At 40.6% G+C, this 27848-nt stretch overlaps 1 protein-coding gene across 3 annotated transcripts in view; it reads left to right on the forward strand.

The window, feature by feature from the left end:
- Positions 1–27844, forward strand: part of EGF (epidermal growth factor) — a 65422-nt gene extending 37578 nt beyond the window's left edge. For 2 of the 3 annotated variants that reach the window (XM_013185388.3, XM_048066372.2), the window contains 11 exons: positions 1078–1245; positions 2014–2163; positions 3224–3373; positions 3958–4074; positions 5012–5137; positions 7373–7492; positions 9463–9613; positions 11815–11979; positions 15507–15609; positions 19340–19442; positions 21002–27844. In XM_013185388.3, coding sequence (XP_013040842.3) covers positions 1078–1245; positions 2014–2163; positions 3224–3373; positions 3958–4074; positions 5012–5137; positions 7373–7492; positions 9463–9613; positions 11815–11979; positions 15507–15609; positions 19340–19442; positions 21002–21225 — 1577 coding nt within the window. In that variant the 3' untranslated portion in view covers positions 21226–27844. The remainder of the gene's footprint in view (positions 1–1077; positions 1246–2013; positions 2164–3223; positions 3374–3957; positions 4075–5011; positions 5138–7372; positions 7493–9462; positions 9614–11814; positions 11980–15506; positions 15610–19339; positions 19443–21001) is intronic. The other variant, XM_013185389.3, reaches the window with a different exon arrangement.
- The last annotated feature ends 4 nt before the right edge of the window (positions 27845–27848 follow it).

Raw genomic sequence — 27848 nt, forward strand, 5'->3', positions numbered from 1 at the left:
CAGAATAAAAATATGCTCTTAAACTTAATACTTAAGAACATTTAAATAATGTCTTAGAACTTTTCTTATGTAGGATTGTGGTATTTTAGCTCATTTGTGGTGTATTTAAAATATATCAACACATATCATTTCTCCAAGGTTCTAATTTATCAAATTAATTTGTTTTGTTTATTAGCTCTGTTTTTCTTTTTTTTTTCTTTTTCTTTTTCTAAAAACCAATACCTCTTAGGGTCTCACATTCATTACTGAGGTTAAATAACATCTAGTTGAGACCTACATCCAAATATAAAAGCACTAAGCATAAAATCACATGTCTAAAAGACATCTGTAGATTTCTAGCACAGATAACGTTGGGTTACCGAGGAAAAGCTGCTGTACTCTGAACTTGGGGTCTAAACTGGTGTCTAGATTCCCTTAGTAATTAATGAAAAGAGAAGAAGCTTCCTGGATGACCTATTGCATCCTACAATTTGTATCGGCTGCTGCTGTTAGCTAGCTGACAGTGGCTAACAAGTCACAGCCTACTGCTGCTAGTGGGCTGAAGTAAGGAAAATGAATTTCCCTCTTGAATTTTGCTCTGTGATGAATTGGCTAGTGAACGTGCATGTTTATGTGTACGTGTGGACCTCTGTCTTGCCCTTGCGTGTGCTCTTGGCACTTGCAGAGAAGACATAGTGGCATACTGGCTGCCTGAAAGCTGCCCGTGGAGACATGTGCCTCAGCAGCTCTGAGCTGGGCCACTTGTTGGCAGAAGAGGGAGGAACTCCACTTCTGAAAGAACAGCCCCAATGCTGCTTCAAGAAATTATGTCTGAAATAGAAGCATACTGTGGGCTTGGTTTGGTTGGAGGTCACTAGCAGTCTAGAGACTGGACTGAGCCAGGCAGGTATTGCGGCCTCCTCTGCTAAGAGCATGAGTAACAAATGCCCATGGTCCTTGATTCATGGATGCTTATTCCTCCCCATGAGACATCAAAGTAGAGAAGCCACTGTGATAGAAGTAGATACTTATTTTGTTTACATGGTTTCTTATGCGTGTTCTACAGATGTGGAAATGAAGAATCTTATTTCTTTGTAGGCCGCCCCTTTGATGTAGCAGTGTTTGAGGATCACCTTTGGTTTTCTGACTGGGCTAGGCCATCACTAATGAGAGTGGACAAGAAGACCGGCCAAAACAGGGTACGTCTTCGAGGCAGCATGCTGAGACCCTCATCAATGGTTGTAGTTCATCCTTTGGCGAAACCAGGTATACTGCAAAAATTAAGCAGTCATTCCCTTCCAGCCTCCTCTTGTTGTTAACTGATGTCAATAGAATAGATGTACTTTTGTCCTTGGGAAGACAATAATTTTCTAGAAAGCGGTTCTTTAAAGGCTTCACGTAGTTCTGCCAGCATTCATTGAAAGCATCACCTTGACATAAGTCCAGGAATACAAAAAGATTTTGTGTATTTATAATCACGCTCAAGAATATACGCTGACCAATTTCCATAGGCCTACCACAGCGTTGTAATTCCTACTTATCCTAGTTTACTAGCACGCCTCTCATGCATGGATAATTACAAATGACATAGAGAAAGATTTTTGTAAGATACATTAATTTTGGCCAAACTATTCGATTTTCTGTTGGGAACAATCTCCCTGTAAGCAGAAAAAAAATCAAGTAATTCAATAGACCATGACAGAGAGAAGGTAATCATGGGCTCCCTATGTCCTTGTAATGTTCTTTCAGGGAATGCTAGGACTCTAAAAATTAAAGGAGAGACAATAAGGAAATTTAAAAAAGTGATACATTTATTAGATGAAGGGTATGCAAATCTGCTTTCCTGATAGAGGGTAGGTTATAACATTTATACCTTACTATACACATCTATTTTTAATCAAAAAACAAATAAACTAGAAAACTTCAAGTTTTTGTCAGTCCTTATTGTTTTTCCAAATGCTCCGACTGTGCACAGTTAAGAGGAGTTGTTGACTGAAGAATCCACTTGTTAAGTTTCCTGTTTTTCTGTGCTAGGGACAAATCCTTGCCTTTATCAGAATGGAGGCTGTGATCAGATCTGTGAAAACAATTTTGGAGTTGCCCATTGCATGTGCCATCCAGGATTTGTGAAAACTCAAAATGGAAAAACCTGCCATGCACTGGATGCTTCCAACACAACAGCAGGTACAATCCTCCACTTCCAGACAAAGATCCCTTTAAGGACCCTGGCAGATAACACTAAAAAGTATTCACCTTGTTCTACAAAATGAATGAGAGCTTCTCTGAAGAATTAAAATATTATGTATTTTCATTTATAGGCATTAGTTTCACACTGCTGCTTACCTTCTTTTTCTTTCCCCCCCCCCATTATCCCCCCCCCCTTTTATTTTTTTCCCCATCCCAAGGAGGCTGAATTGTTCAAGCTCTGTGACATAATTTTCCCATGCATAGATAGTGCTTCCATATCTTCGATTAGGATGTCGTAATTAGAACAATGTCTGGCTTTTACAAGAAACTTAACAAGCTCCACTAGTAAAACAGAAAGCTAATTGACATGGTATGGCTCAGGTGTATAGTCACTTGAGTTTGTTTGGATGTACATACTACAGGAAGAAGAGTAGAGCATTTGATGAAGTGATAAAGCTTGTGTGAGGGCGGAAAATGCTTCACTGTTCCTATTTAGATGTGTCGGAATGAACCACCCCTTCCAACTCTGTCTTTGTACTTCTGTGTTTTGAACCACAACCCTGGGCTCACAACTGGCAGCTCTGCCTCTGCTGTCCACCTCTTTCTCCTTCCTGTTGCCAACAGCCGATGGTTGTTGTCTGAACATGCCACTCCTTCCTGAGGGACTAATGCATCTAAGATGCTTTTTCATGAATGCTTTAGTGTGTTCACAAGAAGCAAATAGAACAAATCTCCTGTAAGAAGCACTGGGGTGTTGTTCTGGGGCAATACCTTGTAGTCTGACTATTTCGTTTTTCCCTTGACACTATCAGCGAGAGAGATGCCTGCAGGGCTGACATGAGTTGCCTTCCTTTTCCTTTGCATTTGAGAAAACCCACCCGTGAGTGTTTTCAGGAATAATTTGAAGCCAGAAACAGGCTAGTCTGGGAGGAAACTTCTTAATTTTAAAATGAAACCACTGTGATTAATGGAAAGTAGATCACAGAGTCATTGAAAATCAAAATGTTTGTTCAGTAGATTTAAATAGTCTGTGCCTTCTTTTTCTTGTCTTTTTCAGGAAGTATCTCTGTGCACAAGGAGGCAGGGCCAGTGCCAACACCAGAGACCCTGCTCCAGAACACACAAGGCAATGCAGTTTTCAAGGATATTGACAGTGGGGAAAAGAAGCAAATCAACATTTTGTTGATGGCTGAAATCATGATATCAGGTAGAGTCTGATGATTTCCTTCCTTCGAAAAGAAATCATAGGTCTTAAAGGAAGAAAGGCTCAATGTCAAGACTGATGGCATTCATTTTAACCCTCTTACAACAACTTTGGTCTATGCAATTGCGCCAGGTAGAACTGTGATTTTTGTTTGTTTGTTCCTGTGTTGCTTTGCTTTGTCAACAAAACTTGTTATTATTATCCAGGTCTAAAGATCAAACATTTCTATTCTATAAAAACATGTGAAAGTCTCTCCTTTACAAGTATACTAAATTCCTCTGAAAAAACAACAACAACAAAAAAATAAATCCTTTGAATTCTACATATGTTCTATGACACTAACTCATAAAATTGTACAATAGGTTTTGCATACAATATTCAGAAATCCCATTACTAAATGACACTTCAACTCTGTCTATCCAGACAAAGACAACAGCCCTGATGATTGTAGTGGTTTGTCATCATTAACCCTGGAGAGCTATGCTTCAAACTAAGACCCTATGCTCTGTTTTTCTTATTGATTTTTTTTTTTTAATATAGTACCTTCTTTGATCTGTACAAATACATTTTTTTTCTTTGTGCTATAGATCAAGATGACTGCACTGCACTAGAATGTGATGTCAATGCACACTGTGTTTTACTAGAAGACGGTGCTGTGTGCCAGTGTTTGAAAGGATTTACCAGGAAGGGCAAATCATGCTATGGTAATGAAAAACACAAATAAAACCTTCAGGAAAAATGTAAAAGTGGGAAGAGAAAGAAAATCTATCTTTTTTCACATTGGCAGCTCTGCTTCATGAGCCATCACAGAAAGGTCAACAGGATTGCATGTTTTGAAAGGGATGATGAGCAGAGCATGTGAGATGAAATGCCTGATTATCACATGGCTTATTTTCCCCTGAGTCATAAGCATTAATCTTATTAATATTAATGAGCAATAATGGGATAATAGAAATAAAAGCATAAAGTATTTATTTGTAAAAATTGTCTAATTATAAATGCTCAGTCCATAGACCTGATAGTTGATATATAATTTAGAAGTATGTACTAGGGAATCTTTTAAAAGTTAGTACTTCTGCTGTAATAATTATATAAAAGAGCTGCCTTTGTTTTTTTCACTAGCACTTGGAAGAGACTTTAACAATCAGACAGCCCTTTGCTTGGAGTGGTCTTTAAAATAACTTTTTGTTAACATAACATTTACATACGGTGTAAATGGAAACGTTTTGTTCTCTCATAATGACCAAGAAAGAAACGCATGAGAAACAGAACAATTTACCCTTCGGTGGCTAAGCATGAACACTCACAGGAGTCTATGTTGTCATGGAAAGGGGGTTAAAAAAGGAAGGTGGAATTGGTGTAAATTTTATTTTCTGTGAGCTGTGGTACTTTTTCTTTTTTAACTCCTGTTTTTTCTCAATACGAAGTTTGTCTCTGAGTAGGGCTTAAGATGAGAAGGATATAAGACTAATTTTGAATAGGATAGTTCCCTTCAAACAGGGGGTACTTCTAGGGTTTTTTGTTTGTTTTTGGTTTTAGTTCTAGTGTTTTTTGTTGTTGGTGGTTTTTTTTTTAGAAACAAAATAACTTTTGTTTCTTTTTAGTGATTTGTCTGATGGTTTCATGTGTCCCTTCTCACAGATATTGATGAGTGTGCTGCGAATACGGACGGCTGCAATCGAAACGTGTCAGGCTGTATCAATACGGAAGGGGGCTACTTCTGCAAATGCCTGGAGGGCTACACAGGAGACGGGCTCCATTGCTACGGTATGGGAATGTGTGAGGGCTGTGCTGCCTCTGGGAGGCTGGGGCAGGAGGAATGAACAAGAAACACGTCTCATGATTTGGGCTAGATCTGCATCAAGCCGTGGAGCTGACTTATGTCCATGATGATCTGTTCTGTCTCTTTTTGAAATATTGGTAAGGGCAGGGATCTTAACAGTGGCTCCCCCAGACAGCTGACATTTATCATTTCTTTCTTTTTGATCCTCTCCTTCCTGTCTGAAGTGTGGCAACCTCAGCAACTGATCAATATTCCAAGCCTCTGTTTGTCAGTGGATACTTTCTCTCCATGTTTGCCCTCTTTTTAGTAGCTATAGCAGGAGAGAGAGGATGAGTGAAGAGGAGGAGGGAAATGGACGTGAACCAGTAGAGTTTTATTGGAAATCGTTGCCATGAATATAAACGAAAGCAGGTATTGAGTGTGTCATAATACTCATCAAATAATTCCAGGTTGGTTTAATAGGCATGAGGTTCAGGGTGTTGACACTTACAGATTGAGTACATTTAGAGTCTTGTTAATAATTAGACCTGCTGATTCTCCCATCCAGCTCTAATGCCAGGTCTTCAGTTCATTCCCTATGTTTCTTATTTTTTAATCCGTTTTAGCAGCAAATGTGAAGGAACAGCAATCTTTTTTTTTTTTTCCTCCAATATTTGAGTAGCACAGTATGTTCAGAACTTTATGAGAGTCTTGACTTCTCTTTTGTCCTTTTCTTTTTTCTTTCTCCTTTATAGCCCAATTCAAAGCCTGTTAAATTTGACCCAATTCTTACATAGTCTTTACTGGACTTTGGTTCTTCGATGCAGATAAGAATGACTGAAAAATTAAGTCCGATATTATTATGGGCACAATGTTGGAAGTGTCAAAGACAGGGGGGTTGACGAAGTGTTCTGCCTCCAGAGGTCAGAGACAAGTCTTTGGGGATGTCTGGGAGTGCAGACAGAAGTGACAAACCTCCTGTTGCTGTCCCAGCCACCTACAAGGCATGTCCTCAGGCAGCTGTGGGCTCTCACTGTGGTTTATAGATGATCAGCTAGAATGATTGTGGTACCTACCACTATTACGGAAAACCAATCCATTATCTTCTTTAACTCCAGGATATGGTCAGATATGTTTTAACAGCATTTTAGGAATGATGAGATTTGGCTGTGATGTAAACAAAACTGAAACTACTTTTGCATTTGGTGAGTTGAAATGTACTATAAAAAAACAAAAAACTGATGTGTGAGGGGTTTTGTACTTCAGTTTTAGATGCCTGCTTGCATGAACAGTGTCTAGAAATTTATTGGTACATCCAGAGATGGCACAGGATGAACTCATCTTGTGTTTCATCTTTTTTTTTTTTTGGAATATACTTCAAAAGTTTTGTTCCTCTGGTTTTACTTTTAAAAGTGCTTTGAATTTTCCATGCTGTTTTGAGCTGGATCCTGTGCTATTCAGTTTGCTGTAGAAAGAGTCCCAGTAGTTTAGGCGAGAATTTCACAGAAATTGAGATGGCAGGTCTGTGCAGGAGCTGCCTCTGTGGGCTGTGCTCAAGAAGTTGTGGAGACGACATGAGAGTGTGCAGCAGGATGCAGGTGACAGGCATATATGAGCCTAACGCGGGCTCTGAGCAAAGTCTGGAAACTCTTCTTATGACATTATTAGACAAACCTCTTCATAGTAATTCAGGTGCTCACTTCATTTAAGTGTTGGCACAAACGGCACAAACCTGTAGGTTTCTAGACCTTTTCCTTCTGTCTAAAGCTTTCATCTAGGCTGGACCAGGTGGGTGGTGCAGGGGTGTACAGCTCCCCGCTCCCAAACCCTCCTGCTCTCTTAATGCAAGAATGCCAACTGACCATACTCTAGTACACATCCAGGGTGCAGGCTCGGACTAGAAAAGTCAGGAGAATGCACCTAGTAGAAGTGAATCTTCTCTTCAACTCTTCTGTACCCATTACATTTTATGGGGTGACTTCTCCTTGCCCTCTCCCTACAGACAGCTTCTGCAGCAGTGCAGCATGCTCTGAGAGGCTTGGTAGGCTGTGATCACTTGGTGTAGAAAGCATGCTGGTTACTCTTCTGTTACAATTTCTACCAAATTTGCAGAGGGAAGGTCTACGGCATTTTTCCCCTCTGCCAGGAGGCTGCAATGCTGCTGCTGCTGCTGCTGCTGCCCTTTTAAGCGATGCTCTGAGGTGTTTCGTTCTTCTAACTGCAGACTGTTTGGGTGACAGATATTGATGAGTGCAAGATGGGGTCCCACACCTGTGGAGAGAACAGAACCTGCACAAATACAGAAGGAAATTTCACTTGCTCCTGTGCTAATGGTGCTTCTGGAACTACCATGGGTTGTGGTGAGTAAATGGAGTGAGCAATTAATATAAAGTGGATCTTAGCTAAGATCTGTGCTCTCAGCTGAATTGATATACAGGGAAATTAAAGAAAGACTGTGTAGTGACATACTGGGCAGCTTGTGAATGAATTCAACACTACTTTAGGAGGTTGTTTTCCAAGCAGCTGTTTTGAGGTGGGTTGATGAGACTGGATCTGAGCTTAGTTTGGAAATGTCTATGTTAAGTTTCAGTGCTAATTTGTACAGCCTAAATGTAATGACACATCTATCTAACGGTCTTCGAAATCAAGAGCAGAAGTAAATGCTCCTTGGAGATGATGTTTTGGGGCTGATTTTGGGCTGTGTCGTTCTTCAAACTTGGACTGCCCATAATTTAAGTCCCATTTCATTCTTCAGAATAAGTTAGTTCTCAGATCCAGTAGCTAATTTTTCAGAGGGTCTCTGAAATGCTTCAGAAAATCTGGTTGCTAATTCAATGAAGGGAGCAGCTGAAGCTTCAGTACTCATAATATCTGACCCTTGTTTCAGTGCCTCACTGTGACAGCAGTGTTCTCTGAAAATTTGGAGCTGTGACACATCATCTTCCTCCGTGTCAGCCCTCGTCATCAGGGTGAATTTTACTCCAGATCAAGTGACTGTTTGATGACAGAAGGACACTGTATTATTGTCACAGATATTTTTCTGCAGAAAAACAGAGGGAAATTATGGCTTTTTAAAGTAGAACATCTATCAGGATCCTCACCCTCCTTCTCAGTCATTTAAGCTTTCAGTAGTTTCAAGTGTCACTCAAGAAATGATGATTTTAAATGATGTATGACTTGGAAGTAATGCCTTGTAGATCCCTCAGCTGTAAATATGATCCCAGACATCTTTGTGTGTGTGCTAGCACACTGTTTTAGTTCTTTGCCTAGTAAGCTCTTTTAGCAGCCTGAAATTTTCCTTGCAGAATGCAGAACACCCGGGGTTCACTGATATCACTCAGTCCTTTCCAGTTTGGGCTCTTTGCCCTGACAGTTCTCCTGCAAATGAAATTTTAAAAAAACAAATGTCATTAAAGGTCACGCTGCAATAAAACTGGTGTGAGTCATAACACTGATCCCATAAATGTGTGGGAGCGATTAGGTTTATTGCTGCTAAGCCACACTGCTAGAAATTCTTTGCCATGTAGATGCTAGGTTCTGGCCTGCAGATTCAGTGTAGCACTGAGGTAGGCAAAAAAGTGCTCCTGCTCTATAGAGGCATCTCTGCAATGCAGGTCATGTTGTGCAGAGATATCAGGGCTACCTGTAAAACTAGCTAGTTTGGATGTTTTTGTAGGTGACGGTGTGTGCAGTTCAGAGCATGCTACACAGAAGCTTTTGAGGAATTGGGTCAGTGGAGTGCTCTGACTGCCAATGAAGCTGTTACCTGCACCTTTAAACAAGCTAGCTCAAAAATGTGATCTGCAGTCATGCACAGATGCAGTTAACTGGCTGGCAGAAGAATAGAAACATCTGTGCAAAAATGTCCGTTTGCATGTGAAAACTTTTCAGGCCAGGACCCAGATGCATGAAGTGCAGTCACCCTTCACCTGTGCATCTGACTCTGACACCTTGGGAATGGTAGAGATTTACTGTACCCTAAAATTGCTTATGTTGCGGAAATAATTCAATTGTAAGCAACTAGACAGTCAATATAGTTTCATTTTCCAGAGGTGCACTCACACATCTAAATAGACTGAACACAGCTAACCTCTGTGTGTTTTTCACTGTGAATCTAGAATCAAGCATATTTACTATTTTGATCTAAAAACCTGCGTGCTGAAATTTCATAAGCAAAATAAGCAAATGGGTAAAAACAAAAACAAGTATTTGGTTGAAATTAGAAATTTTTACCTACTTTCCTATCTTGGAGTGCTGGACCTCTTTCATAAGATCACATTGCCAATGCAGCAAACAGTTTGAGATGTCCTTGTGAAATCCTGTGTTTCAGAATCTACTTTGTCCCCTACTGTTGTCAACAATGAATATTCTACCCACCCTGTGCAAGGCGATTCCATGGGATGCCCGCCTTCCTATGATTCATACTGCCTCCACGGCGGAGTGTGCAATTATGTTTCTGACCTACAAGACTATGCCTGCAAGTAAGTACAGAATTTTATATTGTCTGTGCTGATGAATGGTGTCCTTAGGGCACAGCTGAGTGCAGGCAATGAAGTGCTTGTCCATAAATTTTCCGTTCATCACCCATGCTGGTAATTATCATTAGACTTTGGTCTTTTCTGTAAGCGATCACTCCATTCACACCCAATGCAATTGATAGTAGGATTGGATTTGTTTCCTGAGCACTTGATTCTTTGCTTTGGAAATGGGAGGTAAATTGTTAAATTACTTAGTGCTCATGGCATTAGAGGTTCCTGCTCTCTCTCTCTCTCTCTCCTGTATGCATCATGCCGACTTGCACCTCCCTGTCGGCCTTGCTGCTCATTTACTGAAGCACACACTGGGGTGGAAGAGGACACCTCTGTCCTGCCTTTTCTGACTGGGAGCAGGAAGGTGAAATCTGGTGTCAGCATCTTCCCTTACAGTTTGAAGAGTCTTGCTCCGTGGCAGAAAGTGCAAAATACTGATGGTCCTCTTGAAAGCAGGGAGAACGGCAATGAGATCTGAAAAACATTTCCTTCCTCCTGAGGATGTTTTGTGAAGCCTAATTCCCTGATCCTTGAATGTAGTTACTGATAAAAGCAAAGAAAATCTTATGTTTCCGAAAATCAGCCTTCGGCTGGTCAGTGTCACAGCCTAAAGCCATGGGGTAATCATTTCTTCAAAGCCATTGTTGCTGGAATTTAACTGATTATATCTCAATATTTGTTACGCATTTCTTCAAAATCCAGCATAAGCACAGTGTTTACAGTGGGACAAATCCAGTGGCTGCCCCCTTCCCTGGGGTCTGACCGGGTATGTGAGGACCTGTGCAGGGGACTTTCTGTGGTAGGGAAACCTTCCTTTGCGGCTCTTGTGCGAGGAGAGTGAGCTTGGTGGGGAACAGAGAAGTCCTTCATCACAATTCCCCCAGATCCCCCTTGTTGTTCCAGGCCATTTCTGCAAGCATCATCAAATCCGAGGCTTATATTTAATTGTTATTATTGTTATTAGTTATTAATGTGAGTGGTTTCCCCTGCCCACAGACCTCTGTACCCACAGGAACAGGTGGAGAGTGTGTTTCTATGTGCATGCAAAGTAGATGCTTTGTGCTGTGGGCTTGCTAAAATCCACACAGCCATTGCAGGAGGTGGTATGACTTATGTTTATTTCTGGTATGTGTTGTGCTTTTTTAGAATAAATTGTAGAGTCATTAAAAGTTATTTTTTTCCTCGTTGAGTTCCTCATACTGAAACTGGAGAATCTACCACTGCAGAACTTTTAAATTAGAGTCTGTCCATGTTTTCTAAATTTTGTTAAGTGTTAGTCCATAATAAGAACCCAAATTTCCGCATTTTTCAGTACTGGAAGTGGAAGCTGTTAAATAAATTAAAGCCTAACCTTGCTTAGCTGTGATCTGCCAGAGAGATTTGTGTTGAACTATCTGATTCCTCACGGTGTGCACTAGATGGCAGCATTCATTCGTGATATATTAAAATAGCAGAAGGAAGTCATGGCAAAACTTTGTCAGAATTTTCACACATTGCCAAGTGTATTAATTAATTAATAGTTTTGTGGTTTTTTTTTTTCACTTTATATTCATTTTGATACATGGGTTTCATGCCCTGAAATGATATTTCAATGTTGGAATTTTTACAGTGTTAAGTGAAGAAAAAAAAAAATAACTGAGAGAAGTAAACTATAATAAAACTAAATTTTGAAGATATTTCTAACCCATACAAGTTATAAAAACACCTTTGTTCCTCTTAGTAAGGATTCAGATTAAAATTTGGCTCCCTTAACCAAATCACTCTCAAAAAGTTGATAAATTGTATTTTGTCTCGTTCAAAGAAATGGGAACCTTGCTGCTGGAAAGGGTTAAATAGAAAATCTAAGGGAAACAGTCTGTGGATTTTTTTTTTTTTTTAATGTTTTATCTACTGGTATCTGGGAAGTATAATCTCACTGTATAACTCTGGAGAGTTCTTCAATAGATTTACATTTAAAAAGCATTTAATAGTGAATTTTACAGGATTTCACAGACATTCCTTTAATGCCATTTTGTCTTTACCCCCAGCCAAATTCAACGAGATATTTCCGTGGGGGTTGCCAATGACAAATCAATACTCCAGGTGACCGAGTTGATGATTTGGGTTGTTTTCTCTGCTGCCAGTTACAAAGTGCCCATGCTTCCTTTCGGCAGCTGTGTGACGGGCTACGTAGGGGAGCGGTGCCAGTTCAGCGACCTGGAGTGGTGGGAGCAGCAGCACGCCGAGAGGGTGAAGGTGCGGAACATCACCATCGCAGTGTGCGTAGCGGTGCTGGTCCTGCTGCTCCTGCTGGGGACCCTGGCCGCCTACTGCTCCAGGTACTGCTCCCAGACATGTGCTGGGAACGCGTGGCGGAGGGACCGAGGTGCTATCGCAGGTGGCTCATGGAGAAGAACATGTGCTGTTCCTCAGCCGGTGGAAATCGCCATCACATCCTTGCTCCTATCTTGCTTTTCTGTAATGGGGTCTGTGAATAATTCACAAGTGTTCTGGCTTGTCCCTTCCCTGCAGTACTCACATGGTTGTTAGAGTGACATGTGCCTGAGGAGAAGAATAGACCTGATTAGGTTTGAAGAGGAGCCATAATTTGTATTGATGAGAGAGTTAAAGAGCATGCTATTTACTTCTTCCTTAGCTTCCCTTAAGAGAGACAAATGTCTGAAACTGTTGTGGTAGGGCTTTGTTCTTCTCTGCTAGCTATTATCATCAGTTTTGTTTTACAACCCTTTCAGAGTAGAACTGTACCTGAATGTTTCCTTGCAAGGGAGAAAAGCAGAGCGTTACCCTTCCAGTAGCACATTTCTACAGTGATGTCTGCAGCAGCGAATGTGAAAGCAGTTTTCCTGGTAGCAGAAAGTAAAATCAGGGATGTGAGTGTAAGGCACATCTGTTGTAAGAGTACTCCCTGGCATTTTCCATGGCTGTAATGAATTGTGCAGGTTTGAGATTCTTCTCATGGCAAAAAGAATCCCCATAGTCACTATTTAAGAACCCAGCCTGATGTGAAATTAAATGTTGTTGATGTCCCTTGGACTGGAAAGTATTCAGCATTTAATAAGTTAGTCTTTTGGCCATGACCTTGGCAGACAACTGTTCTCAGAGGCTCTTGTTTAAATGTACATTTTTATTTAGCAAGTAACAAAGTAAACAAACAAAAAGCCAGAGAGCAGCCAAATTTACAGTTTCCCGCTGCATGCCTACCTGCCTTCCATATGCAGAGGTTTTGGTTGTGGTTTAGGCTAATTTTAACATTAGAATCTCCTAGGCATAAAACGTTAAGCTGAAAAAGAAGTTAGCTATGAAAGCTAATACTTTCCACTCTTATTTAATGGGTCCTAGCATATTTAGCCCATAAAAGTAGATAAGCTGTTACTTTTCTGGTTTTCTACTAGCTAATGGTAGAGCTCGAGAGTTAAAGCTAAGTGCAAGCTGGTTTGTTCTCATGACCTGGGATTCAGAAGCTAATCACTGGAATGATATATGTGGAATAGACAGATCATGAGACTCTTGTGTTTCCCATATTTGTCTTTTAAACTGCCATGGAAAATAGCCACAGTATGTCGGGTTTTAAGGTGTGAAGATATTCATTCTCTTCCCTTCCTCTCTCTTTTGTAATTTCTCCCTGATTTACTTTTCTTTCTTGCCAAATGCTTTTGATCAATATAACTATTTACCTCAACAACAAGTTTTCAATTACATGCTCGACTGCATTTGTACTGCAGCTATTACTCACCTAACTAGATCAAAATGAAACCGCTGATCTAAAATCCCTGTTTAACCAGAGTCTGGAAACCAATATTTGGCTTGAAATCACTCTGCTGCTTTTTCCCCCCATGATCTACTGTATTTTGAAATGTACCAATCAAGTCTATAACAATCCTGTTCCTTCCCCTGCAAGATGCAGGCTCATATCTCCTTCTAGTTGGAGGAAATGAAGTTGGTGAGCTACACCTACCTATTCGAAAGCTGCATGAACTGGAGGCCAAGGGTACCAGAGTGTTGTGTTTGTTCAGTGGCTGTGGCCTGCTGAAGGGCATTGTGTTAATCTTCACGTCAGGTTTACACAGTCTGAGCGTACAATATGCCAGGTTTCCTTTCTTACTTGGGATGGAGGGAAGCAATTTCTCTTCCAACAAAAAAAACAACAACCCTGAACCACAGATTTAACACCCACAAATTGGCTGAGGTCATGCAAAAATTAGCAGTAGAGCTGGGATTAGGATTGGGAAATTCTTGGCCTGCTGCCCGCGGTTCAGTCAACCGGATTTCACCGCGGCCTCCTGCTTGTGCTCACGGAGACCCTCATGCCCGCCATGTCAACCTGGCATCTGCTGCTCTGCGTGCTCTGAAGTAAGCCCTGGAATTAGAGGGATCCTCTCGGGCAGGGCATCCTGCTGAGGACAGTGCCTACGTGCTGCGTGGGGGATGTTAACCATTGAGTAACGGGCTCGAGTTGGGTTCTGTCAGCGCTCTGAGCTGCAGTGCCGAGGGGCCATATCGAGGTGAGGGTTAAAACACAAACAGCAGCCATGCTGCAGTGCCAGGAAGGCCAAAACGGAGTAACTTACCTTGTTGTTCAGCATTCTGTGCTGTAGACTTATCCTCAGATCTGACACCTACCTGATTTTGTGTCATCAGTCCCAGTCTTATGCTCTGTTGGGAAGCACGAGAGTTTTTCTTTCTGGTTGAAGGCATAGGGAGGAGTGTGTTATAGAGAATCTGGGGAGAAAATCCATGGTGCAGACAGGTAGGTCTTTCCTATTTCTAACAGAAGCCAAATCTTGTCTATGTTGGCTTTTCTTTAAGGGAATAACATATGATAATTATGGAATGATATATATTCCCAGTTAGTGTATGACTGTGGCATAGGAATAAAAGGAAAACTCCTATTTTCTTAGATAGATGTCGATTGAATTTCATTTAAAATATATCAAGTAAAAGGAAGTTATAACTTGACACTTCTGGAATTCGAAGAGTGAAACATTACTTTTGTTATCTGATGTCTAGGAGAAGAATAATTGTGTGTGTGATGTCAGTAAAACTGTACTGATTTGAATCTCAAGAAGTGTAAATGAGCTCTTTTTCTTATGACTGTGTTTTCTGTGTAGGGGCCTAGATTGGATTTTAATACTGCCTTACAAGTGATCACTGTTTAACTTCAGAAATAACAGATTTTGAATTTATGGAACCAGCTACTTGGAGCTAACTATTCGCAGCCTTTTTCCAATTCAAGATTGTACTCTGGCTTTATTTCCCCCTCGTTTGAGCTAATTGTGTTAGTCATGCTTTTTTTTTTTTTTTTTTTTCCAGGAAATAACTTAGTTCCAAGCTTTTTGAGGACTTCAATTTATTTATTTCATAGTATTTTCTAAAGTTGTTGTCTTTCGTAAATGATGCAGCTGAATGCAGAAGTGATTTTATAATTGTAACTACCAAATGATGTACAAAAATACAGTCACATTTTTATTTCTGAGCTTCACCCACACTATTCATTGTATTGGCTAAAACTTAAATCTTTGTAAGAGGAATGTACTATAGATTGAATAATATAAGAAAATAGAAGGGGGTATTTAAAATTAAATTTAATTATTTTCTTTTCCTAATGAATGACCCTTTACAAATGGCACGTTAAAACAAGTATTCACTTCTTACTGACTTCTATTTCTGACAAGATGTTTGTTTTAACCACTGTGCCGTAATTAACACTAATACAGCCTTTCAGAAGAATGAAAGAAAAGAAAATGTATGTCCCCTCTGTAAATACCTACAGAATGAAGTGTGAAAAGAAGCAGCATCTGTTCCTCCTGAAGTGAAATAATTTGTTTCAGCTTTTGTTCTGTTGCAGAAGTCAAAACTTGTATAAGAAGAATCTCTGTGCAGAAGCGATAAGAGATGCCAGCAGCCACGCTGACAATGAGAACGTGACACTTACTTGCAACAAGTCTCAGGTAACTGTATTAATGTGGAGAGGGAAGTAGGAAGGATCAAAGAGCGTTAGGGATCCACTTGAGATTATCCATCAAATAATTCACATCTTAAATACATTAAACAAGTGCTAGAGTCATCAAGTGCTTTGCTGTGAACCCTAGTTCATCTTACCTCATTGTTATCCCTCCAAGTTCACAGCCGCCTGGATGTATTGCAGCCATTAGCTGGTGTTATTGTTAGCTTTGAACACAACAGTTGGGGAGCTGTGTTCTAAATTAAGGAAATGGCAATGTGATGACATGGCATATCACAGAGTTATTTTCACAGGAAAGTATGCCCTCTGTATAAAAGATTTCTTGGAAGTCAAGTACTGTGTGTGGTACCCGAGATGCTGAACTTTATTTTGGGGGTGGATGCAATTAAATGTCTTGGTATTAGAAGCTGCTGCCTTGCAAAGAGAACCTATCAGGATGTTATCAGGAAGTTTGGAAGGGAATTTAAAATACTAATTGTGCACTGGTGTAGGTAGAAGTGCCATCATGATCTGCTTGCTCTGGCCTGTTTCTATTGTCAGTTTTGAATGTGCATTAGAGATTTTGGCCCCATGAGATCTGATCAAGGGATTTGATTTTCACTGGCATTAAAATGTCATTATGCTGTTGGGTGACTGCAGTTGGAACCTGAAGTCAGCAAAAAGGACGTAATCAGCATCTGTGGCTATTTCTGTGCCCAGACTGAAGCTGCTCTGTCAGAATGGCACGACTTATCCTGAGATCATCTGCACGCTCACATCATGCAGCACTGAATAAGCTGCTGTAATGCAGGTGTCACCGTACATGTCTAGGTAGCATCACATTAGATAAGCAGCATATGCTCTCCAAAATAGGCACAGTTATGTCAGTGGAAAGGACTGCTGGAAAAGTCTATACTTGCACAGGATTGGAGTTAAACTCCAGTGATGCACCTACCTTTTTACTGTGGTAACTGCACGCATGTTTTTCTAGCATGGGTATTACTGCAAGGATTTAAAGCCTTTCACAACCAACCATAGCTGGAAGGGTACAAAATCCGTGCAGAATAGTCAAAGTTGCAAAAGAATTTGGCTTTATACATTTACTTTAATGATAATGGATACTTTAGCTTTAAATCTAGATTTTATTCATCTATGCTTAAAGTTCAACTCTGCTCCAGATCTTTGTGTCCAGAAAGGGATGAATTTGCTCTGCTTGGGGGTGGCTGCTTGAGGGGTTTGAATATCATGGAATATCCATAGTGCAAATTGAGCATTTTTAAATCAACCAGAAGAATGCCTCTCAGATGATTTAGATTAAGTATCTGGCAGGATTTGTGAGTGGGTAGCTGCTGGAACACACTATTAGACATGTGCAGGGAGTACTGAATTGACTTGACCCCAGTTATAACATGAAATAGTTCCACTGATGGTCTGTCGCATGGTCTTGTGGACCTTTTATTACTAGCTGCTGACCTGGCCAGCACTTGTTCCTCCAAATAGCAAGCAGCAGATGTGCTGAATCTTAGCGACGCCATCATTTGTTCACAGCAGAGGCAAAAAACATGGTTTGCAAAATATCTGTGGCTGGCAAAATCAGAAGCATTTGTTGGGACTGAGAACAGCTTGTTGCCTGGGAGCAGTGCTCTAGGAGGCCTGCAGCTCATCACTTCTGTCCCCACCTGCTGTTGTCCCCACAGTTAATGCTAGTCATTAATGACATTTTTGCTGAATATAGGACTAATTAGACAGCTAAGCAATGGACTGAGTCAACAAAAACAAATCTTACCTACTCATCTATTACACACTCGGGTTGAATTTCACCACGCATTCTTCTACTGGGAGACATCAAATACATTAATAAAGTAATTCATTGCAAATGGCTTGTTGCAGACTGGAAGAGGAAATCACTGACCCTTTGCTAATTATTGCTTCTCACACAGTAATGGATTCCTGTGGTTTCGTGCATGTGATTTTCTCTGTGCTGATGCAGCCATGAGTGTTAAGTTCACTGGGGCTTCATTCATGCATGCACTCAAGTTAGAAACTGTAGAGCTGCCAAAAAGCAGCAGGAAGTTGTCTACTACTGTTCACTTTAAGTGGAGATTATTGGGGAGCTTTGTGATGGAAAAAAAAAAAAAAAAAGAAGAAGAAAAAATCATACTACACTGGGGCAGAAAACTATAGCTCCTCAACTCTTACGGTACTTGTGTAGGTCTTCGGGTGCTATTGATGTACCCAGCATTAGTAATTCTAATGCAGGATTTCATATGGGACTGGGTGATATGTGTGAAGTAACTGTAAAGAGCTCATTAAATTCTCTCCTTTTGTAACCTGTAGTATGCTTGCCCATTTGTGTAGCTAGGGAGAAGAAGTGCAAAGACTTCTTGATAGTGCCCATCTAGGCTAATGTAGAGGATAATGAATTTTACCCTATCGCACACACCAAATGCCAGGTATCATGATACCAAAAGAATACCTACAGTTTGCCCAAAGGTCATTCACTTTTTCATTTATTTCTATTTTGCCAAGGGAAGCTACATTTGGGTGAGAGTATGCCTGGGTATTTTTCTCACATTTGTGTTAGAGATCTGTAAGCAAGGCTAGACTTGTCCCAGGAATACAGAAGCCTTGGTAAACTTTTGCACATGCCTGGATGCACATGCCTCAACCACTGGGAAGTGGCTGAGTCACCATCCCTGGAGGTCTTTAAAAGATGTTTAGGTTTAGAGCTTAGTGATATGGTTTAGTGGAGGACTTGTTAGTGTTAGGTCAGAGGCTGGACTAGGTGATCTTGGAGGTCTCTTCCAACCTAGATGATTCTGTGATTCTGTGGATTTTGAGGCTATTCTGAGACTCGTCACTCAGCAAGTGTTGAGCTTTGCACAGTCAAAGATATTTTGCAGAACTGTGTGTAGCTGGATCTCCTCTGGGGGTCTGCCACATGTAGGTTAGCAGCTGTAAGCATACAGATTTTATGCAGATGAACTGATACCTAAATATTCACGCCTGTTACATGTGTGGCGTGTTCATACCATTCCCCAGTTCTCCACCTAGACCATGAATCTGCCAACAATCTTCTGTTGGAACATCTTACTTACGGACATTTTCTCTTCTTCCTTGTGTCTGCTCTTTAAATGCCCCCTTTTAACTATTCCTTAGCTGGGTTTCTCTGTTCACCTCTATCCTATTTCAGCACATTGCTTTCCTCTTTTCTTCTCTGCTCTTTTCAGCACAGTCCCTCAGAGGGTGCTGGCTTCAAGGCACGGTGTAGCTTGTTTTCCACTGTCACCACGGGACGATGGAATTGCACCCCTAAGGTGCTGCTTGGAGCTGGGAAAGGGAAGCTTGCTTCCTTCCCTGCGTCTGGCAGGGTTTCCTGCTGTCTGGTTACAGGCCTCTTTAATGCTTTAAAAGTGGCCCAGATACTGTGGAGAGGGTTGGTTTTCATGTACTTTTCTTCTTGCATCTGGAAAGGTTGATTTGCAATGCTAGAGTGTGGGTACTTCTTTACTAGGCTAGGACTGCACTCTTTCCAAAGAAAGACCAGGGCTGTCATCAACTGCAATGTTTAATTATCTGCAGGGGAAGGGTCATCCCAGAAGCCAGGATGACCTTTTTCCCCCTCCTGTGGTTGGAGTGTGTGGCCCTTCCAGTCTGCCTCTTGGGTTTCAGAAAACTGGTTCATTTTATATTAATTTGGGCTCTCTGTGTTTTGTGCATATTGTACGTATTTGCAGTTTGCGGTTGTCAAGGAGTGTAACAGTCCTCTGGAGACTAAAGCGGTTGATCTAATTGAGTGTGAGACAGCAGACCCTCATCCTGCCTGTCCTTCAGAATATGGTGAGTAGGATTTCCTTCCCTATTACATCTCTCCTCACCTTTGCACCAGCAGCAGTGGTGGCTAGTCCAGGAGACAGAGAAACCAAATGATACCACTGGCTTGTTTAGAGCGCTGTGCACCGCAGAAACCATGTTTGCATTGCTGTGAAGAGACCATACAATCCTTCACTTTGCAGATTATTCGTGAGAAATTACAGTACAACAGTGCTTTCACAAGCATAAGGAGCCAGATGCTTCTCATGATAGTAATAATATCATGTTTTTGCGTTTTTGTAAAACTTCATAGTTTTTTTCTTTTTTTTCTTTCTTTCTTTTTTTTTTTCTTTTCTTCTTCTTTTTTTTTTTTTTTTTCATAGCAATGAGTTATGTGCATCATACTAATGGGAAAAGTGTGTCCCTGAGAAGATATACTTTGACAGTCCTTATGCATTCAGGCAGGAAAACTGTCAGGGTGTGAAGAGTCCAGACCTTTTGCCCTGTAGCAGCAACAGCAATTCTGGTTTTTTATTTTTTGTGTGTTAAACAAGATGTTTGACTGCCTGGGGAGTGTTTGGTGCTTAAACAAAGATGAGATGAATGAGGGAGATATTCCTCCCACCGCTGATGCAAAGGCGGCAGGCAGCACAGGAACACACAACAGGCTTCCATGGCCCACAGGTTACCAGCTGGATCACTCTGAGTTTTAGCAAATCCTGCCTTGTATAGAGGCAACTGAATTTCCTAATGGCTCACGTGGTGAGAAGTGATGGGGAAAGACTGATATCCTTTAACAGTTTGTCTTTAATGTATTTACTGCCTGTTCAGAGAAGTTACCAGACAGCCTGGTTTGCATTGGCCATTTAGAAATACCCAAAGACAAATGTTTGAAGATATTGAATGGGCAGGCATCTTGCAAGATTTTCATAATTGCCCATCCTGTCCTTAGATATACGTTGGGAAATCAGTTTATTCATCAGTAGAAAACGTGCCTCACGTTTACTTGGTTGAACTAATACTGTGAACATGTGTAGAACTGTATTGCCCAGTGAAAGAAGCCTGATGTTTCCCATTAGGAGACTCTGTTCTCATTTATAGGTTTATCAGATGCAGCTTTTGGAAGAGAAATTTCCCGTGACAGGCATCTTTTTTTTTTTTTTCCCTAATTGAAAATTTTAGCAAAAGTGGTTCAGCTGCCTTAGAGAACAAGACTAGTAGATAATCTGATGTCTTTTCTAAGATGTCAGTGAATAATTCTAAGACCTTTGACTTTGGAGCAGGGAATTTAATTTCACCAGGCAGGTGGTCTTCCTGTCTTGGGCATGCCTTTTTCTTGTTCTTAGGTGTTAGAATAGAAAAACATGACATTTTCCTTGGACAAGTCACTTCTTAAAATCTGAAACAAGTTCTTGACTGTCTCTTTTTTTTTTTTTTTTTGACATAAGTTCTTTTTGTAATTTTCTGTGTTTGATGCCTTGCTTCCTTTCATAGCTTTCCTTCAAAGCTATCATTAACTTTCCTTTAGCCTAGTTGTTGTGAACCTTCCCAGATGGCTTTCAATAACGTATATCCATTTTGTTCAGCAGAAGAACAGCCTATAACATATGACAAAGCAGCAGAGACTTTGGCAGAAGAGGAGAAAGAACAAGGCTGCCGACAAGAGGTTCCTGGTGGTGAGAAATCATTTCAGCCCTCGGGAGCAGAGAAGGGTCCCCCCCAGGCTCCTTGGGGAGCCCACCCCAAGCCCCTGCAGGGAAGGGAGCCCTGCCTGCCTGCCCCAGCCAGCCTGCTGATGCAGCCGGACTAGAAGAAGCTTGGGCTGAGCAGGAACAGGAGGAAGGATGAAGCCAGTGGAGAATGAGAACTTGCAAAACACCGAAGCAACCCTCATTTTTTTCTTCAAGCTGTGCGCTAGAAAAAGAAAAGAAAACAAAAACACCGAACAGAGCAGAAAAGTTCTTGCCACTCCTTGCCTACCATCTCTGCTTGGAAGAATTGCTGTGAGCAACGCATTAACCACCACTACTCTATAAGTATCACTTTAGGGGTCAACACTGCGAATTTCATTAACTGGCAGCTAAAAGGACACTGAGGGAAAACAGACCAGTGGGTGGTTTGTTAGAGGTAAACATTTTCTAAAGGAGTTTATTGCAAGTGATAGTCTTTACACATAGATGGAGTCCGAAAAACTGCCCAGAAAGTGGGTCATAAGGGACAACTGCAGAGAAACTGGAATGGAAGATGATGCAGGAAAACAAGTTCAAATGAATCTTTTTGTTAAAATACTGTTCATGGGCACTATAAGTCTCTCCCCAGCACTGCTGTCAGGCCACTGTAACATCTGGGACTTCAATGGGGCTGTTCTTGTAACCTAAGATCTTCTGTAACTGAGCACCAGATGTGGGACTGTGTTTCTCGGATTTGGTGGGTTGGAGGATTGTTTGTAAGCTCATGGTATTAACGATGGTCCCATCTATAGCAATTTAGGTGATTCTTCCATTCAATTTTCCACTCTACACCATTTCTTTGGAGGATCACGTGATTGTTGCTGGACGGGGACAGCAGGCCTCAGTCTGCTTTCAGCCCTGCGAGGGAGCATGTGCTGGAGCTTTCTTTGCCTCACAGAACTGTGGCTGGCAGCAAAATCTGTCTCACCATATAGGACTTAGTGTGGCAGAAGAAGTCCAGCCAGTTCCTGTTCCAAAAGAACATGAGAAGTGGGACAAACAAAAAAAAATGCCCCCTCAGTTTGGACTGACATCCATGTCACTGATTTGCGCTGCCTCAAAATCCATGGGATCGATTGGAAAACACCACCCATTTTTCTTGAAACTGACTTTCTAACAGCTACGGTTCCCTTCCAGTTATTTGTTAAGAAAAACTAACTTGCTTATAAAGCTCTGTCATATACAGAGTTGTAACTTAGTTGTTTATCATCTCAAGTGATTTTCACCACCGCTCTTGAACTTCTGAGGCTGGTTTCAGAGTGTTTTGGAAGATATCTGGAAATCAGCTATGTTACTGATAATGTTTTCATTGTAGAGGATCTTCTCTGTTTGTGAAGTCTACTGCTATAACTATTGGACACCTTCTCTAAGCTCCACTACAGTGCCCACTACTAGCACTCCTCATAATTCATTAGCTGGATAATAGTTGTTAATGTTATTCATTTGTGTGTTTGACATCCTGCTGTTTGTTTTTGGAGTTCCACCAGGAAGGTGTGATGTGTTGTAGGCTGGTTACCAGCTCTGTATGCCAGTGATGGAAAAGAGTATTAAAAGGCTCTTACCTCTTGTCCAAAATAGTTGCATGCTTGAGTAACTTTGTGGAGTTAAATCTTGTAATCATAGAATGATAGAATGGTTTGGGTAGGAAAGGACCTTAAAGGTCACCTAATTCCAACCCCCCTGCCGTGGGCAGAGGCACCTTCCACCAGACCATGTTGCTCAGAGACCCATCCAGCCTGGCCTTGACCGCTTCCAGGGATGAATTCTGATTTATGCTGGTGAAAGCAATAAAAACACTGAGCCTGAGGTGTCTGAATTACAGAAATTGTAAGGCCTTGATTTGTAGCTAGGATAACAATTAAGGATAGTTGTTTATCCTTCTAAAATGATCTTTTTGTGGGTAGTTTACTAAGTCAGTTCTGAATTCAGATTGAACTTCTAAAATAGGCATTTCCAAAGGGTGGTTGGAGTTAGCAGTAAGGAAGACACATGCTCTTGTGTGAATGGAGAACGTCCATGAAAAGTGAAGTGATTGAGGAGAGTTAACCTACTAGATTGTGCTCAGAGGAGGGCAACCACTGGGCTGGACCATTAGTATTTAGTAGACTGGATTTTGAGTTAAGCATAGTTTCATTTCGTTAACATTGTTAAAAGCATCTAGGCTGGGTTCCCTGGTCTTCCACAGTCCATCAGGGATCTTGTGCATGTTGGTGGGAAGAGAGTCCAGCTATAAAGGCCCTGATTCAGTAAATCAGTTTATTTTCATGAGAGCTAGACAGTAAAATGATTTTTATCCCTGCACTTTCATTATCTCTGGTGAAATATGTTTCTGTGCTTAAAATCAAAGTGCCGTGTTGAATGACAGTCAACATTTAGTTGGATGTTTCCCTGATCACAGAAAATAAAGATTTGTAACTTTGAATCTTGTCTAAACAAAGATGTTTCAGACTCCTTACAAATTAGTTTTATATTCTGCCCCTTGTTTTGTTTACTTTGCTTTCTTTCACTCTAAAGATCAAATTTTAAATTCGATAGTGTTCTTTAGAGAATGAGATGTTTCCTATTTAGTGTTTCAGCACTAAACTCAAAATAATCTTTAATGTTAAAACCTTGAGATGATATTTCAACATAAATATAATATATTTGGTTTATTTGTATGTTTATAAAACTGTTGATTTATAAAAATAATAATAAAGAAAGATGCTTGGTGTCCCTCTTGTTTTAAAAGAAGTGTGTACAGAACTCCTCAGTTAAACCATGTCATTCTTGTCGATAGCTCCATTGGTTTCATCCAGCCACAGTGTCATGTGTTGGTACAGCACATGCAGGTATCATGGTTTTTTCCTTCACCACCTAAAGGATCTTTACAAATGAGGGTTATCTTCTGCAGCTCACAATTAGATCCCTGCTTGAATATGGTAAGTTTTTACTTATGACTTTAGTTATACTATTCCCATAGACCAGTAGAAGCCATATATTCATTTTTGTGTGCATTTAAATGTCTCTCTTATGAATGTTGCTACTTGTTTGTCTAGAAATATTACTGATGGTTTCACAATATGTTTTCAAACTGGCCTCCAAGGTGTAATTCTCAGGCTTTACATGGAAGTCAGATGACATCAAATGGTAAAATGCTAGAGGTACCTTGTTTGGTTATACTTTTTGTTTGTTTGTTTGTAAGGTCATCTCAAAAACTTTTAAATTATTAGACTTTCTGGGTATGTAGCAAACTTAGTATTGACCTCAAATTCTGTTGGCGTACTCTGACTTTTAAAAATGAAATTAATGTGTGTCATAATAAGCTGCAAAAGAGGAATTTAGAAACAGTGTGAAAAACCTTGACAAGCCCAAAGTGAGAAAACCATTAGGCAATTCTGGAGGGCAGGGGAGAAAATGAGTTTGTTTAGTTTAGTAAATCCTGACTTTATTGAACTTGACATTTCAATTCTCCAAAGCCAGATTTTCATCATAAATGAATGAGGAATGATTCATGTTCATTCATAACGGGCAAAGGCAATGTGATGGTTCCCAGTCACAGGAATGTATGACGCATCCCATTTTAAGTCCTTATTTGCAGTCACTTGCAACTTGCAGAATTTTATCTGTTCAGGCAAAATTTTTCCACCCTGGGAGTCTATTTCAGGATGGAAGTATTTCAGAAAAATTCTATGAAAAAGTGCGCAAGAGTTCAGAATGGGATTAAGGAAAACCTCTGCCTTGCTAATATATTTTGTGGTTTTGTCTTATTGGGAGTAATTTTATCTCATGTTATTTCGGGATGATGCCTACACTGTTCAGTTAGTCTTCAGGACACACTTGGTGTTATTGCTTTGCTGCCTGATAACTTGCCATCTTTATCTCTGTGCTTGTGAAAAGAAAAGAGGTTAGTGGCATTAGAAGCCTCCCCCAGAGCCCCAGGAATGCACCCCAAACACAATCTGGAAGGATGATAGCCTAAGTTGGCTCACGTTCCTCTGATCTTTTATTGAGACTGCTGTTTAATGCTAGTTTTGATGTGGACCAGGAACAGCCAACTTTGTGAATACCATTCATCATGGGATTAACTTTCAGGCACTCCTCAGTACTGAGGTGGACTGGATTCAGCCCGGTGAAAAGCCTTACTCCCTTCTGGCCAGCCTTAGGGGCCCTCAACATCCTGCAATTTCAAGGCTTTGGACCTTGACTTTTGAAGCAACGGTTGCAGTAATAATCTTAAAAGACGCAAAAACCCTTTTGTACTGGGACTCTGGCTGCTATCACAATTTTCTCTTCAAGCCTAGACGTTACAACCAAAATGTCTTCTGCCTACTCTCTTTTAGGAGGGGATGGTTCTGACTCTTTCGTTCTACTAGATACAAGCAGGAGCTAAACCAAAGACTAGGAGGAATTTCTGTGCTTCATAGATCAGGACCCTGAAGTCCGGTAGCAGCTTTTCTACCAGGTAAGAAGTTGAAATAAGTCTGAGGTGAATCTTAAGAACACCTGAGTCTCAGATCCTTGTCTGTGCTTGCACCAACTGCCACATGCCACTGATACCTTTCCAGGCATCCAGCTTCGAATTACATGCCTTCCAGGAGCTTTGGTTTGTAGATGGTCTTGTCCATGTTACCGCTAATCTGGCTGTCAGTCTGGCCCTCACCATACGCCTGGTATGGGCTATAGGATCCTGTCTACCAGCCAGTTTTCAGTCCGTGTAGCTATATTGGCCTCACCCACGTGGCCTTTATCCAAACCAGTTTGTAATGGTTTTAAAAAGAGAGTCAAAGACACCATGCAAAGGAATTTCTCACTTTTATGTGAGCAGCTACTGGAAACAGAGCAGCTGGAGTCCTGGACTAGTCCCCTAGGTATTAATATGATGCAAACAATGAAAAGAATACTTAATAATTTATAAAAGAATTAGCTACTCGTGCCCATTTAGAGAAGAGAGTTATTTAAAAAAAAATCAGGTTAATAGCTTCGTAGTTTCATGACCTAGCAATTTTTGTGCAGCTCTGGGCTTTTTATTGATTAAAGCCAACAAGTTTTATGTGCTGTGTTCATCCTCCATAACTTTGTGCGCATTTTAATGGACATGATCTTTGTTAATATTGATTGCACAAAATAATATGTTTGAGAGTGCTGTAACAAAGGGAGAGAATGCACAGTTGATATTTCATTAGTCTATTAACAGTAGTTAGTTATTATGTAAGAGTACTGAAAGTGTGCTAGAAATAAATTTATTGTTGTTGTTTTTTTTTTCCACCACTCAGGAAAGAAATAGTGAATGAATTATTATTGCTCTGATCCTCTATAGATGTTTGCAGGTGGTAATCAGGGATGCTGCTTAGGAAGTGTAACCTAAAATAATCTTGTTGCAGTGCAACTCAATTAAAACTATTTAGACTAAGATTTTACAAAAATTTTACTGTTTGTTTCTTGTTTGCAAAAGGAATTTGGGCCCATTTCTGTGCAGCCTTTGTGCACTGTGTGCCTTTAAATATTAAAAGTTAAGAAGAAACGTATTTTAAATGGCTCTTGAAAGGTAACCGTTTAAGAAAGCAATCGATAAACTAAATACAGCCAGATGCTGAACATCTCACTGGAGACTGAAAACGCTAATAATTATGGGAGATTCAAGGATCCCTACAGTATTTGTATGAAATAATAATAGAGTTCAAACTTATTTCCGCTGACCTTAGTGTTGCTCATTAAAGGTTTTAGCAGAGACCTGGATACAGTCGCATTCGAGCGAGGTGTTTGGAATTAAAATACAGATAAAAGGAAAAAGGTTAATCCAGGTCAAGGGAACAGACCAAAACTGGGATTGCATAAGATTATAGTATCTTTCCTCATTTCTCCAATGGTCAACATCAGTTAGTTTTAAGTAACACTCTTCTCTGCAAAATCTCCTAAATGGGAGCCTAAACATAGTATTAACTGTCCATCCTTCGGCTTTGTCAGTATCCTTAATTGCTACACAATCATTTTTGACCTCTAAGAGAATTTTGCTTGCCCGAACCCAGAAATGTGCTAAACGCCACCTCCAGGGGACTCAGATATGTAACAAGGCAGCCCCTACTGCTTATTCTGTGCTTTAATCCTAATAGCTCTTTTCTCCTTTCTCAAACTTAATAATGTTCATCACTTGTAGGAAGTGAGTACATCAAAAAGCTATGAGCTTATTTTTGTAATAGTGAATGAACCATGACCCCAGAACTGAACACTACCAACTGCTGAGGAAGTTGGAACTGGATCTGATCTGCCTTGTGGCTGGATGTAATAATAAAACAAAACTAAGGTCTTCGTCCAGCCAGTGGCTCTCTACTCTTCTGTGTCCCATGTAACATTTCCTCAAAATGTAAATTCAGAGCTTTGTGGTTGAGGATGCTGCTGCATTAAAGAGCAGTAGAGAGTAATCAGGAGCACGTGGCTCTCTTCCTCACTTCACTGCTCATGGGGGGGCGTCAGAAAAAACACTCAACAGGTCCTTGCACATTGCTACTTGGGGGAGGAAAAAAAAAAAAAAGAGACCAAAAGAGAGACAGAGAAAGGAACATAAAAATTCTTACCTGTATCCTATTAGTTCTTACTGTGGCATGGTTTTTCATCTCTGGAAGAGGTTCCCATAGAAGGGCTATTCTTATAAACAAATCTAACATTGAATTAGTGGATTTGGAATCAAGCCGATTGAGATTTACATTTCTCGTTGCTTCAGAACCAG

Source organism: Anser cygnoides, chromosome 4 (genome assembly GCF_040182565.1).
Source record: "Anser cygnoides isolate HZ-2024a breed goose chromosome 4, Taihu_goose_T2T_genome, whole genome shotgun sequence".
NCBI classification, from domain to species: domain Eukaryota; kingdom Metazoa; phylum Chordata; class Aves; order Anseriformes; family Anatidae; genus Anser; species Anser cygnoides.